Below are 11,427 nucleotides of genomic sequence, written 5' to 3'. Positions count from 1 at the left end.
AACTGGTTCAGGATGGTGAGGGTTCTGGATGGCGATGGCCATTTGCATTGTCTGGGTGTGGGGTGCTGCGAGCTTTTGGAAAAAGCTTTTGACTCTTTATAAAGTGACTTCCAAGGGCAAGCAGGTTGTGACTGTAAATGTTATGTGTGCTATGTAGGGGGTGGGGTGGGGAGGTGAGGGGTGTTGCTTTGATCCTGTTTAAACCAGGATTGCAGCAAAACCTCTGCATGGTTCAGGTGCACCCGCTAAAGGGATAGTTAGCAAGGGACAGGGAGTGAGTGTGTGTGTGTGATGACTGGCAGAGGAAGCTGGTAATGCCTTATGTCTACAATGAGTGAGGCGTGGAGACAAGCGAGTGCTCCCACTCTGGGAGCAGAGGAAAGTGTTCTTCTGCAGCGAAAGGTTCGGAGACCATGGCCCAAAACCAGGAAGAACGTGACAAGTAAGTGAGAATGAATAACCTTCCAGCTTGAGAATTATGTCCGAATTTCTCAACATGTAGCATTCATACATCTTAATTGTCAGATGTGCCAGGGTCAAATCTGCAATATTTACAGAACAGAAAAAGCATCCTAGTGTAATTTGTTCAATATAGCAGGTCTTTAAACTGGAGGAACAAGCTTGGTAATCAGGTGTGGGACACCACTGGGTCATTATTACCAGCAGATGGGTCTAGACTTATTGTAAGGAGCAATTCTCCAATCCATGTCTGTATCTTACTGCATTGATAATCCCTAAACTGCTTCCCAAGTTTGTTCTGCTGTCATTCTGATATACACAGAGGCGCTAGTGTTGTGAATTTTATGGAGTGAATGCTTGAACAGCGATTGCTTTGATTATTTTTACTGGCCAGCAACATTAAAAATTTTGATTTGTCAGGCAGCACTGTGGTTAGCACTGCAGCCTCACAGCGCCAGGGACCCAGGTTCGAGTCCAGCCTCGGGTCGCTGTCTGTGTGGAGTTTGCATGTTTTCCCCGTGTCTGCGTGGGATTCCTCCGAGTGCTCTGGTTTCCTCCCACACTCCAAAGACGTGCGGGTTAGGTTGATTGGCCATGCTAAATTGCCCCTTAGTGTCAGGGGGATTGGCAGGGTAAATATGTGAGGTTACAGGTATAGGGCCTGGGTGGGATTGTGTTGGTGCAGGCTCGATGGGCCGAATGGCCTCTTTCTGCACCATAGGGATTCTATGATTTCCAGTGAGCGTGGCATTGCTTTTTTTCTTCTGCTGTATAATTATCAAAAGCAATTAGTAGTTGGATTGGGTTAATCAGAATGCATTGGGAGAATGCAGTTAATTTTACTGCAACAGAACAGCTAAAGGAGACTTACATTCATTGTATCAATGTTGCATAAAGAAAAGCAATCATTACTGTAGTTCCTTGTTCAGTTAAAAGTACGGCGAGCTGATTTTGCAATATTACAGAAGGTGTAACTCGGGTCATTTAAACTGATTAAGTATTTCACAGGGAAATAGCATAAAGCTCTGTGTTGACATCCCCTGAGAATGAATGTGGCCAACACTTCAGTGCTAATAAGTGCGTTTAATTGATCATACTGAGAGTGTGCGGTTATAGCTCCATGCAATCTGTTAAGTAGTTATTAAGTGCTGGCTTTCATCAGAGTGACTGAGCCAGCAGAGCAGGTGCACAGCATTAACCAGCTTTTCCTACTAAAAGCAGTGGAAATTGAATATTTGGTATCATTTCAGAGGATTTGGATTGCGAAAAAGGGGGAGGTTACTGATCCCACAGGTTAATTGTGTGAAAAACAATAATGTAAATGAAATTTGATCTGATTTATTGTCACATGTATTAGAATACAGTGAAAAGTATTGTTTCTAGCGCACTCGAGCATATCATTCATAGAGAGGGAAACAGAGCGCAGAATGTTGTGTTACATTCATAGCTAGAGAAAGACCAACTTAATGCGACGTAAGTCCATTCAAAAGTCTGATGGCAGCTGGGAAGAAGCTGTTCTTGAGTCGGTTGATATGTGACCTCAGACTTTTGTACCTTTTTCCCGACGGAAGGCGGTGGAAGAGAGAATGCCTGGGCTGCGTGGGGTTCTTAATTATGCTGGCTGCAGGAAGTGTAGACAGAGTCAATGGATGGGAGACTGGTTTGTGTGATGAACTGGGCTACATTCCTGGTTCCATTTTTACCAATCCAGTTGTGACCAGGATTGCCTGCCCTGGTTTGGATTTCCACCTCATTGCCTTCAGTCTCTCAATCACTGGCACCTTCTTATTTCCTATCTGTGTGCAGTCCCCCGGAAGCAGCATTTGAAGATACAGTGTTAGGTTCCACGTGGGCACTGGCCCAACTCTACCTGTCTCAGGTTGTTTGCAATCTCCACGTCTTTCTTGACCCAGAACCGAACACCCGCCCCCATATCTTCACCATCACAAAGTCTGGCTACTTCCATAACATTGCTCACCTGTCTTTGCTTGCCAGCTCTGAAATCACCCCTCCATGCTTTTAACTTGACTATTTCAGGCCTTTCCTGATCGGCTTCTCATCTTCCATCCTCCATGAAAGTGGCCTTATCCAAACTCTCTCCTAACCCACACTAATCCCTGTGTGCTTACTGTCCTACATAGACTGCCAGTATGCAGTATTGATGACACAGTGATTTGTACTGCTGCCTCATAGCGCCAGGGTCCACGGTTCAATTCCTGGCTTGGGTCACTGTGCGGAGTCTGCACTTTCTCCCTACATTCCTGTGGGTTTCCTCCGGGTGCTCCGGTTTCTTCCCACAGTCAGAAAGATGTGCTGGTCAGGTGCATTGGGCCGTGCTAAATTCTCCCTCAGTGTACCCGAACAGGCACCAGAGTGTGGCGACTAGGGATTTTCACAGCAACTTCATTGCAGTGTTAATGTAAGCCTACTTGTGACACTAATAAATAAATTTTTTAAAAAATGTACGCTCGAGTCTTGATTTTAAAATTCTCATCCTCATTTTCAAATTCTACCCTGGCCTCTTTCCCCACCCTAACTATATGATCTCCGACAGCCCTACAACCTTCTGTTCCTCCAGTTCTGGCCTCTAGGGTGGGATTTTCCAGCCTCGCTTGCCTCAAAACTGGAAAATCCTGCCCAAGGTTAACAAACTTTTCCATGGTCTGCCTCTCACCCACTATAATTCCCGTGGCAGGCAGAATGGGGAAATTTGCCCCTTATATCTTTTCGTCCCCTTTGTTCCACTATTGGCAGCTGTGCTGTGAGCCGTCTATGTCCTAAGCTCTGGAATTCTTTCCCTAAACTCCTCTACCACTGTCACTTTCTTTAAGATATTGCTTAAAACCTACATAGAAATCGTAGAAACCCTACAGCGCAGAAGGAACCATTCGGCCCATCGAGTCTGCACCGACAACAATCCCACCCCCTGGCCCTAACCCCACAAGCCCATCTATTTACCCCACTAATCCCTCTAATCTACACATCCCGGGACATAATCGGCAACTTAGCATGGCCAATCATCCTAACCTGCACATCTTTGGACTGTGGAAGGAAACCAGAGCACTTGGAGGAAACCCACGCAGACACGAGGAGAATGTGCAAACTCCACACAGACAGTGACCCAAGCCGGGAATCGAACTCAGGTCCCGCCCAAGTTTTTGTTATTCCTTCTAATATCTCCTTCTTTGACTCAGTACCAACTTTTGCTACTGTTCCTGAGGGACTTATACAACACAAATCATGTTCTATTATTGCACATTGCCATCGTAATGTAAATCTAGGTAAGTTAAATACCTATTAACCAGATTTGACTCTAATTCATGCAGAACTGTGTAAGCAGTCATTCTCAGTACTAACCTGCTCCAAGCTTTTCCAACGGTTTTAAGGTAGAAACATGAAGAAAGGGAACACACTACTAAGAGTGCAGATATATCCCTTTATTGTGGATGGAATATGTAACAGTGGCCACAATTCTCCGGCTCGTACACCCCATTACCACTGCCAGTGAACTTGGCACTCAGCCAAATCTCCGTTCACAACAGCGGGACTGGAAATCCCAGCTGCAGGCGAGGTTGGAGAATCTGGTCCAGTAACTTGGCTGAGAAGGCCATTCCTTATAACAGACTCAATACAATTGCATTATTGTGGGTTCTACCCAGAGTCCATAACAGGCCAAAACTTCCACGCAAATAAAATGAAATTCTCCCTGAGCTCAAAACCTAATTGAATGAAATCTCTTGGATAGGGATCTCACATTAGAACCTTTGTTACTGAGCCGTGACCAGTTACATTCCTCAGATAACAAGTAGCTTGAGACTGACTGTGTGCTGCAGAGCAGTGTGTACAATATTGTCCATGTCTACAAACTGTAATTCAGTTCTTGTCTTAAGGAGGACAATTTCATTATGCTCCTGTACCACTCGCCTAATCTCCAGTTGAATGTAAGTTCTGTAAATCTTAGAATCATATCCCTGTAACCCCATGCATTTATCTTAGCTAATCTCCCTGATGCAAAGGGACAAGTTAGCATGGCCAGTCCACCTAACCCGTACATCTTTGGACTGTGGGAGGAAACCCACGCAGACATGGGGAGAACATGCAGACCTTGCACAGACAGTGACCCAAGCTGGAATCAAACCTGGATTCCTGGCGCTGTGAGGCAGCAGTATTAACCACTGTGCTACTGTGCTGTTCACTTGTATTCATGTACCTTATATAGAAGATTACGTGTGGGAGAAGTACAATGTACAAGTAAGATGGGGGGTGCGGTTTGAAAGGAATTCCCACGTATCTTAAAATAATGCAATTCCAATTCTGAGCTAATTAAGAAGGCCGCATTGAATACACGGAGTGTTTCTTCACAGGGCACAGGCTGTAAAGTGAAGATGGGGGGAAAAACCTCAAAAGATGTGAAGAGAGTTGGAAGAATGTTTGTGCCTCTGTGAAATTTGATGGCATTAATTGTGTACCCCTTTCTGAGCAATTTTGCCTCCTGCGCTTTGCTTCATATTCTGACAGTTGGTGTATTATTTTATCAATGTGGGGTTAATTATCACCGTGGGAATTACAACTGATACAGCTATAGAATCCTAGAGCAGTACAGCATGGAAACAGACCCTTTGGCCTGTTTCCAGTCCATGCTGACCATGATGACCTTCCTGCTGGTCTCAGTTGTCCATGTTTGGCCCATGTCCCTCTGATCCCTTCCCATCCATGAACTTATCCAAAATGCTTCCTAAATCTTGCTATTGTACCCGCCTCAACCACTTTCCCTGGCACCCAATTTCATATGTGCACTGCCCTCTGCGTGAAGACATTACCCCTCAGGTCCCTTTTAAGTTGTTCCCCTCTCACCTTACATCTATGGCCTCTAGTTTTCAATTCCCATTTCCTGCGACAAAGACTATGGGGGGAATTTTCCCACGGGAATCAGATGGGGGGGCGGATCATGCAAAGGTCCGTTGACTCGTGCGGGATTTTCCAGTTTTGGAGCGAGTATGGCTGGAAAATCCCACTCCGTGTGCCTTCATCCTATCTATACCCCTCATGATTTTATACACCTTAACAAGGTCACCCCTCTATCTCCCACTTTCCAAGCAATAAAGTCCTAGGCTGGCCAACCTCTCCCTATAACTAGCCCTGGCAACATCCACGTCAATCACTGATGGCGTGATTCAGTGACCATCCATCAGCTGGCCTCCTGTGACCCGCTCATGTAGCCATGTGTCATGTATGACACCAGAACATTGAAATTGGTAGAGTATTTGCTCACATGAAGTGGTGGCTCTAACCCTGGTGATCTCCTCAGCATGTTTATTCATGATAACAGGTAAAGTTATTGAATGGAAACCCTTGCTGATTCTTTCACTCTCCACTTCAAGGCAGAAGAGCCAATGATTGTGGTTCCACCAGCATCAACGATTGGAATCGTCAAGTTTTTATGGCTCAGTTACTTATTGCTTTTGCCGACCAAACTGTCAAAGGAGCTTTAATTGAGTATTTAGGTGTCGTAAGCAAAACACAATGACCTGGATGATGTGAATCATAGAATCCCTAAAGTACAGAATGAGGCCATTCAGCCCATTGAGCATATACCCATCACAATCCCATCCATGCCCCATCCCTGTAACTCCATACATTTACCCTGCTAATCTCCCTGACACTAGGGTCAATCAACGTAATCTGCGTAGCTTTGGACTGTGGGAGGAAACTGGAGCACCCAGAGGAAACCCAGGCAGACATGGAGAGAAAATTCCACACAGACGGTGACCCGAGGCTGGAATTGAACCTGGGTCTCTGGTGCTGTGAGGCAGCAGTGCTAACCACTGTGCGCCTGTGATCAGCAATGAGCTCGCCATTCAATGCACTTATAAAATCTCCAACAATGATTAAAACCTGATGGAGTGACACTCCATATTTGTAAAAACAGTGCTGGAGAGGCTACTTGGTGATCATTAAAACTTATGATGCTGTCAGAAGTTCAGCTAACCTTTAGAGCGATAAACTTACCAGTCTCCAAAATGACAGTCACTCGGACGTCCTTCTTAATGAATACTCTCCATGCTTCATTTGTTCCGTTTTGCAGGATGTTTGGGCTTTATCAGGAGACAGCTCTTCCGGGTTGGAGACGACTGGTATTTTCTCTTCATTCTTGGTGTGTTAATGGCGCTCATTAGTTTCGCACTGGACTTCACAGTGGTCAAACTTCTCAAAGGTAAGCAAAGGATTTTCCAGCTGTGCTCGCCCTAAGCCTGGAAAATCCTGCCTCAGGTCAGTGGACCTTTGCATAGTCCGTGTCCTGCCGGCTACGCTCCCCGTGGTAGGCGGGACAGGAAAATTGCATCCAGAGATTTATGTCACTTGTTTTGCTGTGTCTTCCTTTTCAGTGTTACATTGGTCTACGTACCTTGTTCCCAGGAGGACAGCAAATTGTCTGCAACTTGCTCAGCAACATGCGATTGTATAAGTTTAGACAGACAGTCAGACTGCTTATGGTGAAACTTCCACCTGGCTCCTAATGAACAGAACTGGTTACATGCAGTATACCTGAATCTTGTCCTTGCAGTGCAGTGTAGGGTTAACTGTAATAGTCTGTGGTGTTGTGGAGGGATGTTACATACACTCATGTGATCTGGGAGTCTAGTGTGGAGAGACACTAGTGCAAGGAGGTGCTCTCATAACTAAACATATTATAATGGCATGGTGGCACAGTGGTTAGCATTGCTGCTTCACAGTGCCAGGGACCCCGGTTCGACTCCTGGCTTGGGTCACTGTCTGTTTGGAGTCTGCATGTTTTCCCCGCGTCTGCGTGGGTTTCCTCCGGGTGCTCCGGTTTTCTCCCACACTCCAGAGATGTGCAGGTTAGGTTGATTGGCCATGCTAAATTAACCCTTAGTGTCCCAAGATGTGTAGGTTAGGGTGATTAGTGAGATAAATGTGTGGACTGATGGATATAGGGCAGGGGGTGCCCCGGGTAAGATGTTCTGCCAGAGTCGATGCAGACTCGATGGGCTGAATGGCCTCCTTCTGCACCATAGGGACTCCACAAAAGTAAAATAGTCGGAGTGTTTGCATGTTAATTGGCTTTGACAGAAAGCTAATCACCCCAGGGAGATTACTGATTACAAGAGGCATTTCTTTCTTTGATCTTTTTACCATAGCACAGTAATAAATATGATTACCAGAGGTGGTCCTGTGACTGATCTCTGGGGGAGTTACTGGATACAGTTGTCTTATTGTTTTGAACTTTAAGTTGGGTCAATTTTTCCATGACCTTCTTGAAGGTAATGGACAGGATTATTGACAGCAATCACATCACTTTATAGCAGTATTGTCCAGTAGAAATTACAGACCTAGCCACAGGTTAGATGTGGTGAATCAGCTTGAGTTATATGCACTGTCTTCTGATTCATAGATAGCAACCTCCTAAGAAATACCTGTCTTCACACAATAGAACTCCAGGGAGACAGGGGGAGAGGGACAAAACACCTCTCGCTTTTTGCAGATCTCTGGAAATTTTCCAATAGGTCCCAGACTTCAATTTCCAGAGAGAGAGGGAGAGAAAGAAAGAGCTGCTCCTTACAAATTCCAACAGCAATTGCCTGCTTGTCTCTCTGTAAGCCTAGCTCCTCTCATTAGCACAGGACACACACGTGACTATCAACGTAATTAAACTCTACTCTGAAACCCCAAGGGACAGCACAAAAAAATCATAAAACTGCATTAATTCAGATTAAAAGAAACACCCCAATAATTAGGATCAATTATTCTGCGTGCTCGGCATGTGGGCTGCCAGCTGATGTATAAACTAGTCCCCTCACAAGAAACATGACAAAAACACTTTTCTCAAAGGCACAGTATCGTCAGATTCTCCTGATCTGTAGTCTTCTAGTCTCATTTTCCTTTCACTCATGGAATGTGGGCATCACTGGTTAGACCATCCTTTGTTGCCCATCCCTAGTTGCCCTTGAGAAAATGGTTGTGAGCCATCTTCTGGAACGACTGCGGGTGTAGGTACACCTGTCCATGATGTTAGAGAGGAAGTTCCAGGTTTTTGATCCAGTGACGGTGGAGGAATGGCGATACATTTCTAAGTCAGAAAGATGAGTGGTTCAGAAGGAAACTTGTGCTTGGTGGTATTCCCATGTATCTACTTCAAATGCCTGAAGCCTGAAGAAAACATTTTTTCCCTCCAGCCTCCACCGCAGGCCAGGATCCAGCTGGAAACTCACCAAAAATGTAACATAGGAGAAAGCCAGGATACAATCAAAAAGTTCATCCTTCAGGCATGTCTCATTTTGCCATCCTTCCAGTGAAAAAGTCACATCAGAGGAATATATATATATGAACATATGAAGTAGTAGCAGAAGTAGGCCATTCAGCCCCTCGAGCCTGCTGCACCATTCAATAAGATCACGTCTGATTTGTTCGTGCTGAGTTCCACATTCCAACCTACCCCTCATGACCTTCGATTCTCTTGCCAAACAAAAATTTATCTATTGCCTTAAAAATTTTCAGCGATCCTACTTCCACTGCCTTTTGAGGCAGAGGGGGGAGTTTTCCCATCCCACCCGCAATGGGAATCGTGGCAAGCAGTGGGTCAGACTATGCAAAGGTGCGTTGACCTCGGACAGGATTTTCTGGTTTTGAGGCGAGTGCAGCTGGAAAATTCTGCCCAGAGAGTTCCAAATTCGTGCAACTCTCAGAGAAAAATTCTTCTTATCTCTGTCCTATAAAGGTGAACCCTAACTTTGAAACAGTGACCCACCTAGTTCTTGACTCATCCACAAGAGGAAGCATCCTTTCAATGTCCATCTTGTCAATACCGTTCAGGATCTTAAATACTTCAATCATGTCATCCTTCACTCTTCTAAACTCTAACGGAAACAAGCCCAACCTCAGGAATTTTACATTTTAAAATCCACTTCCCATGTTATTTTTGACCAGAGTAAAACTGAAGGATATAGTTATTTATTAGAGTCACAAGTAGGTTTACATTAACACTGCAAAGAAGTTACTGTGAAAATCCTCTAGTCGCCACACTCTGGCACCTGTTTGGGTACACTGAAGGAGAATTTAGCACAGCCAATGCACCCTAATCAGCGTGTCTTTCGGACTATCTGAGGAAACCAGAGCACCCAGAGGAAACCTACGCAGCCACGAGGAGAATGTGCAGATTCTGCACAGACAGTGACCCAAACCGGGAATCGAACCTGGGTCCCTGGCGCTGTGAGGCAGCAGTGCTAACCACTGTGCCACCATGCTGCCTGACATTGATTGCAATGAGTGCTTTTTTGATTTGATTTAATTTATTATTGTCACATGTATTAACATACAATGAAAAGTATTGTTTCTTGTGCGCTATACAGACAAAACATGCCATTCATAGAGAAGGAAAGGAGATGGTGCAGAATGTAATGATACAGTCATAGCTAGGGAATAGAGAAAGATCAACTTAATGCCAGGTAGGCCCATTCAGTAGCCTGATTCTGAGTGCATGTGTTTAGTAAATAATTAAACAAAGGCTCGCTGTCCTGCTTTACCTCCTGCCCTTGTCCTGCCTTTGTAACTCTAATTACTGTCTGGCATTTCCTTCAGTGACTGTGTGCTGTAGCAGTCTGCAATTTTCAGATGATGGGCACGTGAGTTTGAACAGATTCAATAAGACTAATAAGGAATTAACACAAGGAGAGTTGAGTGGGTAGTAATTTCGCCAAATTATTAGGTTTAAACCAGACGATTGTCGTGTGTCAATGCAGACAGGGGGTGGCACGATGGCACGATGGTTAGCACTGCTGCCTCACAGTGCCAGGGACCTGGCTTGGGTCACTGTCTGTGTGGAGTCTACACGTTCTCCCTATGTCCGCTTGGGTTTCCTCCGGGCGCTCCAGTTTCCTCCCAGAGTCCAAAAGACATGCTGGTTAGGTGGATTGGCCATGCTAAATTCTCACTCAGTGTACCCGAACAGGTACTGGGGGATGGCGACTCGGGGATTTTCACAGTAACTTCACTGCAGTGTGAATGTAAGCCTACTTGTGACAGTAATAAATAAAAAACAAACAGTGAAAACAACATTAGCGTAGGCTAACAAAGAGTTTGGAGCACATTTTCAAATTGAATTTGGACTGTGAAACAAATGAAACTTGTTTTGTTTGTTACTGAATCATGGATTTGGCGTTTTCTCGTGTCTTGTGCAGCTCACCGCTGGCTCTTTGAACAGTTGGAGGACAGTAATCTTCTCCAGTACATCTCCTGGACGGTGTACCCTATTGCAATGACCACATTCTCCACTGGCTTCTCTCAGTGTGTGTCACCGCAGTCAGGAGGTAAGTCTGCCACCGCCAGTCTATTTATACACTAAACACTATTTGTGTAATCCACTTCCCAGCATCCCAACAAATATACCACAAAATACAGCTGCTGCGTCCCTTCTTCTGGGAAAGAACCTTCCCACGTCAGGATGAACCGGGATGCCGAGGAAGATACTCAGCAATCCATCTATAAGTTCCAGTAGTAGATTCCATTTTTGGAAAAAGAGTTAGTGTAAAGAAGATGTGGTTAGCCAAAGTCCTCTTTGAGCTGAGGTTCATTGTTCTTTCAGCCAGCACCAGTACTTAATGAAAGTGCTTTTGATAGGGCGGAAATATTGTAGCACTGATTCTCTGACCCCTGCTATCTTTGAGCACAGTAAGAAGTCTCACAACGCCAGGTTAAAGTCCAACAGGTTTATTCGGTAGCAAACGCCACTAGCTTTTGGAGCGCTGCTCCTTAGCCAGGTGAGCTTAGAGCTGGGATCACTTGTTAAAGATGAACAGACACTTGACCATACAATAAGACACACTCTAACCACAGCCCATTGACATTCAATGGTGTTGCCTCACTGAATCCCCAGTTCTGAAGGCCGGTCAGTCTAGAGTCCTTTAATCTGAACTCTATTGGCATCTCAGATGCTCGAGTGGTGGAGTTGAA

At 45.1% G+C, this 11,427-nt stretch overlaps 1 protein-coding gene across 1 annotated transcript in view; it reads left to right on the top strand.

The window, feature by feature from the left end:
* Positions 1–210: 210 nt before the first annotated feature.
* The window catches only part of clcnk (chloride channel K), a 57,438-nt gene continuing 46,221 nt past the window's right edge, over positions 211–11,427 (top strand). Inside the window, exons 1-3 of the mRNA XM_080215051.1 lie at positions 211–442; positions 6,545–6,673; positions 10,656–10,784. Of these exons, the coding sequence (XP_080071177.1) occupies positions 322–442; positions 6,545–6,673; positions 10,656–10,784 (379 nt within the window). The 5' untranslated portion in view covers positions 211–321. The remainder of the gene's footprint in view (positions 443–6,544; positions 6,674–10,655; positions 10,785–11,427) is intronic.

This window comes from Carcharhinus amblyrhynchos, chromosome 30, assembly GCF_965287045.1.
Source record: "Carcharhinus amblyrhynchos chromosome 30, sCarAmb.v2.hapA, whole genome shotgun sequence".
In the NCBI taxonomy this organism is placed as follows: Eukaryota; Metazoa; Chordata; class Chondrichthyes; order Carcharhiniformes; family Carcharhinidae; genus Carcharhinus; species Carcharhinus amblyrhynchos.
This window is presented reverse-complemented; position numbering and strand designations above follow the sequence as displayed.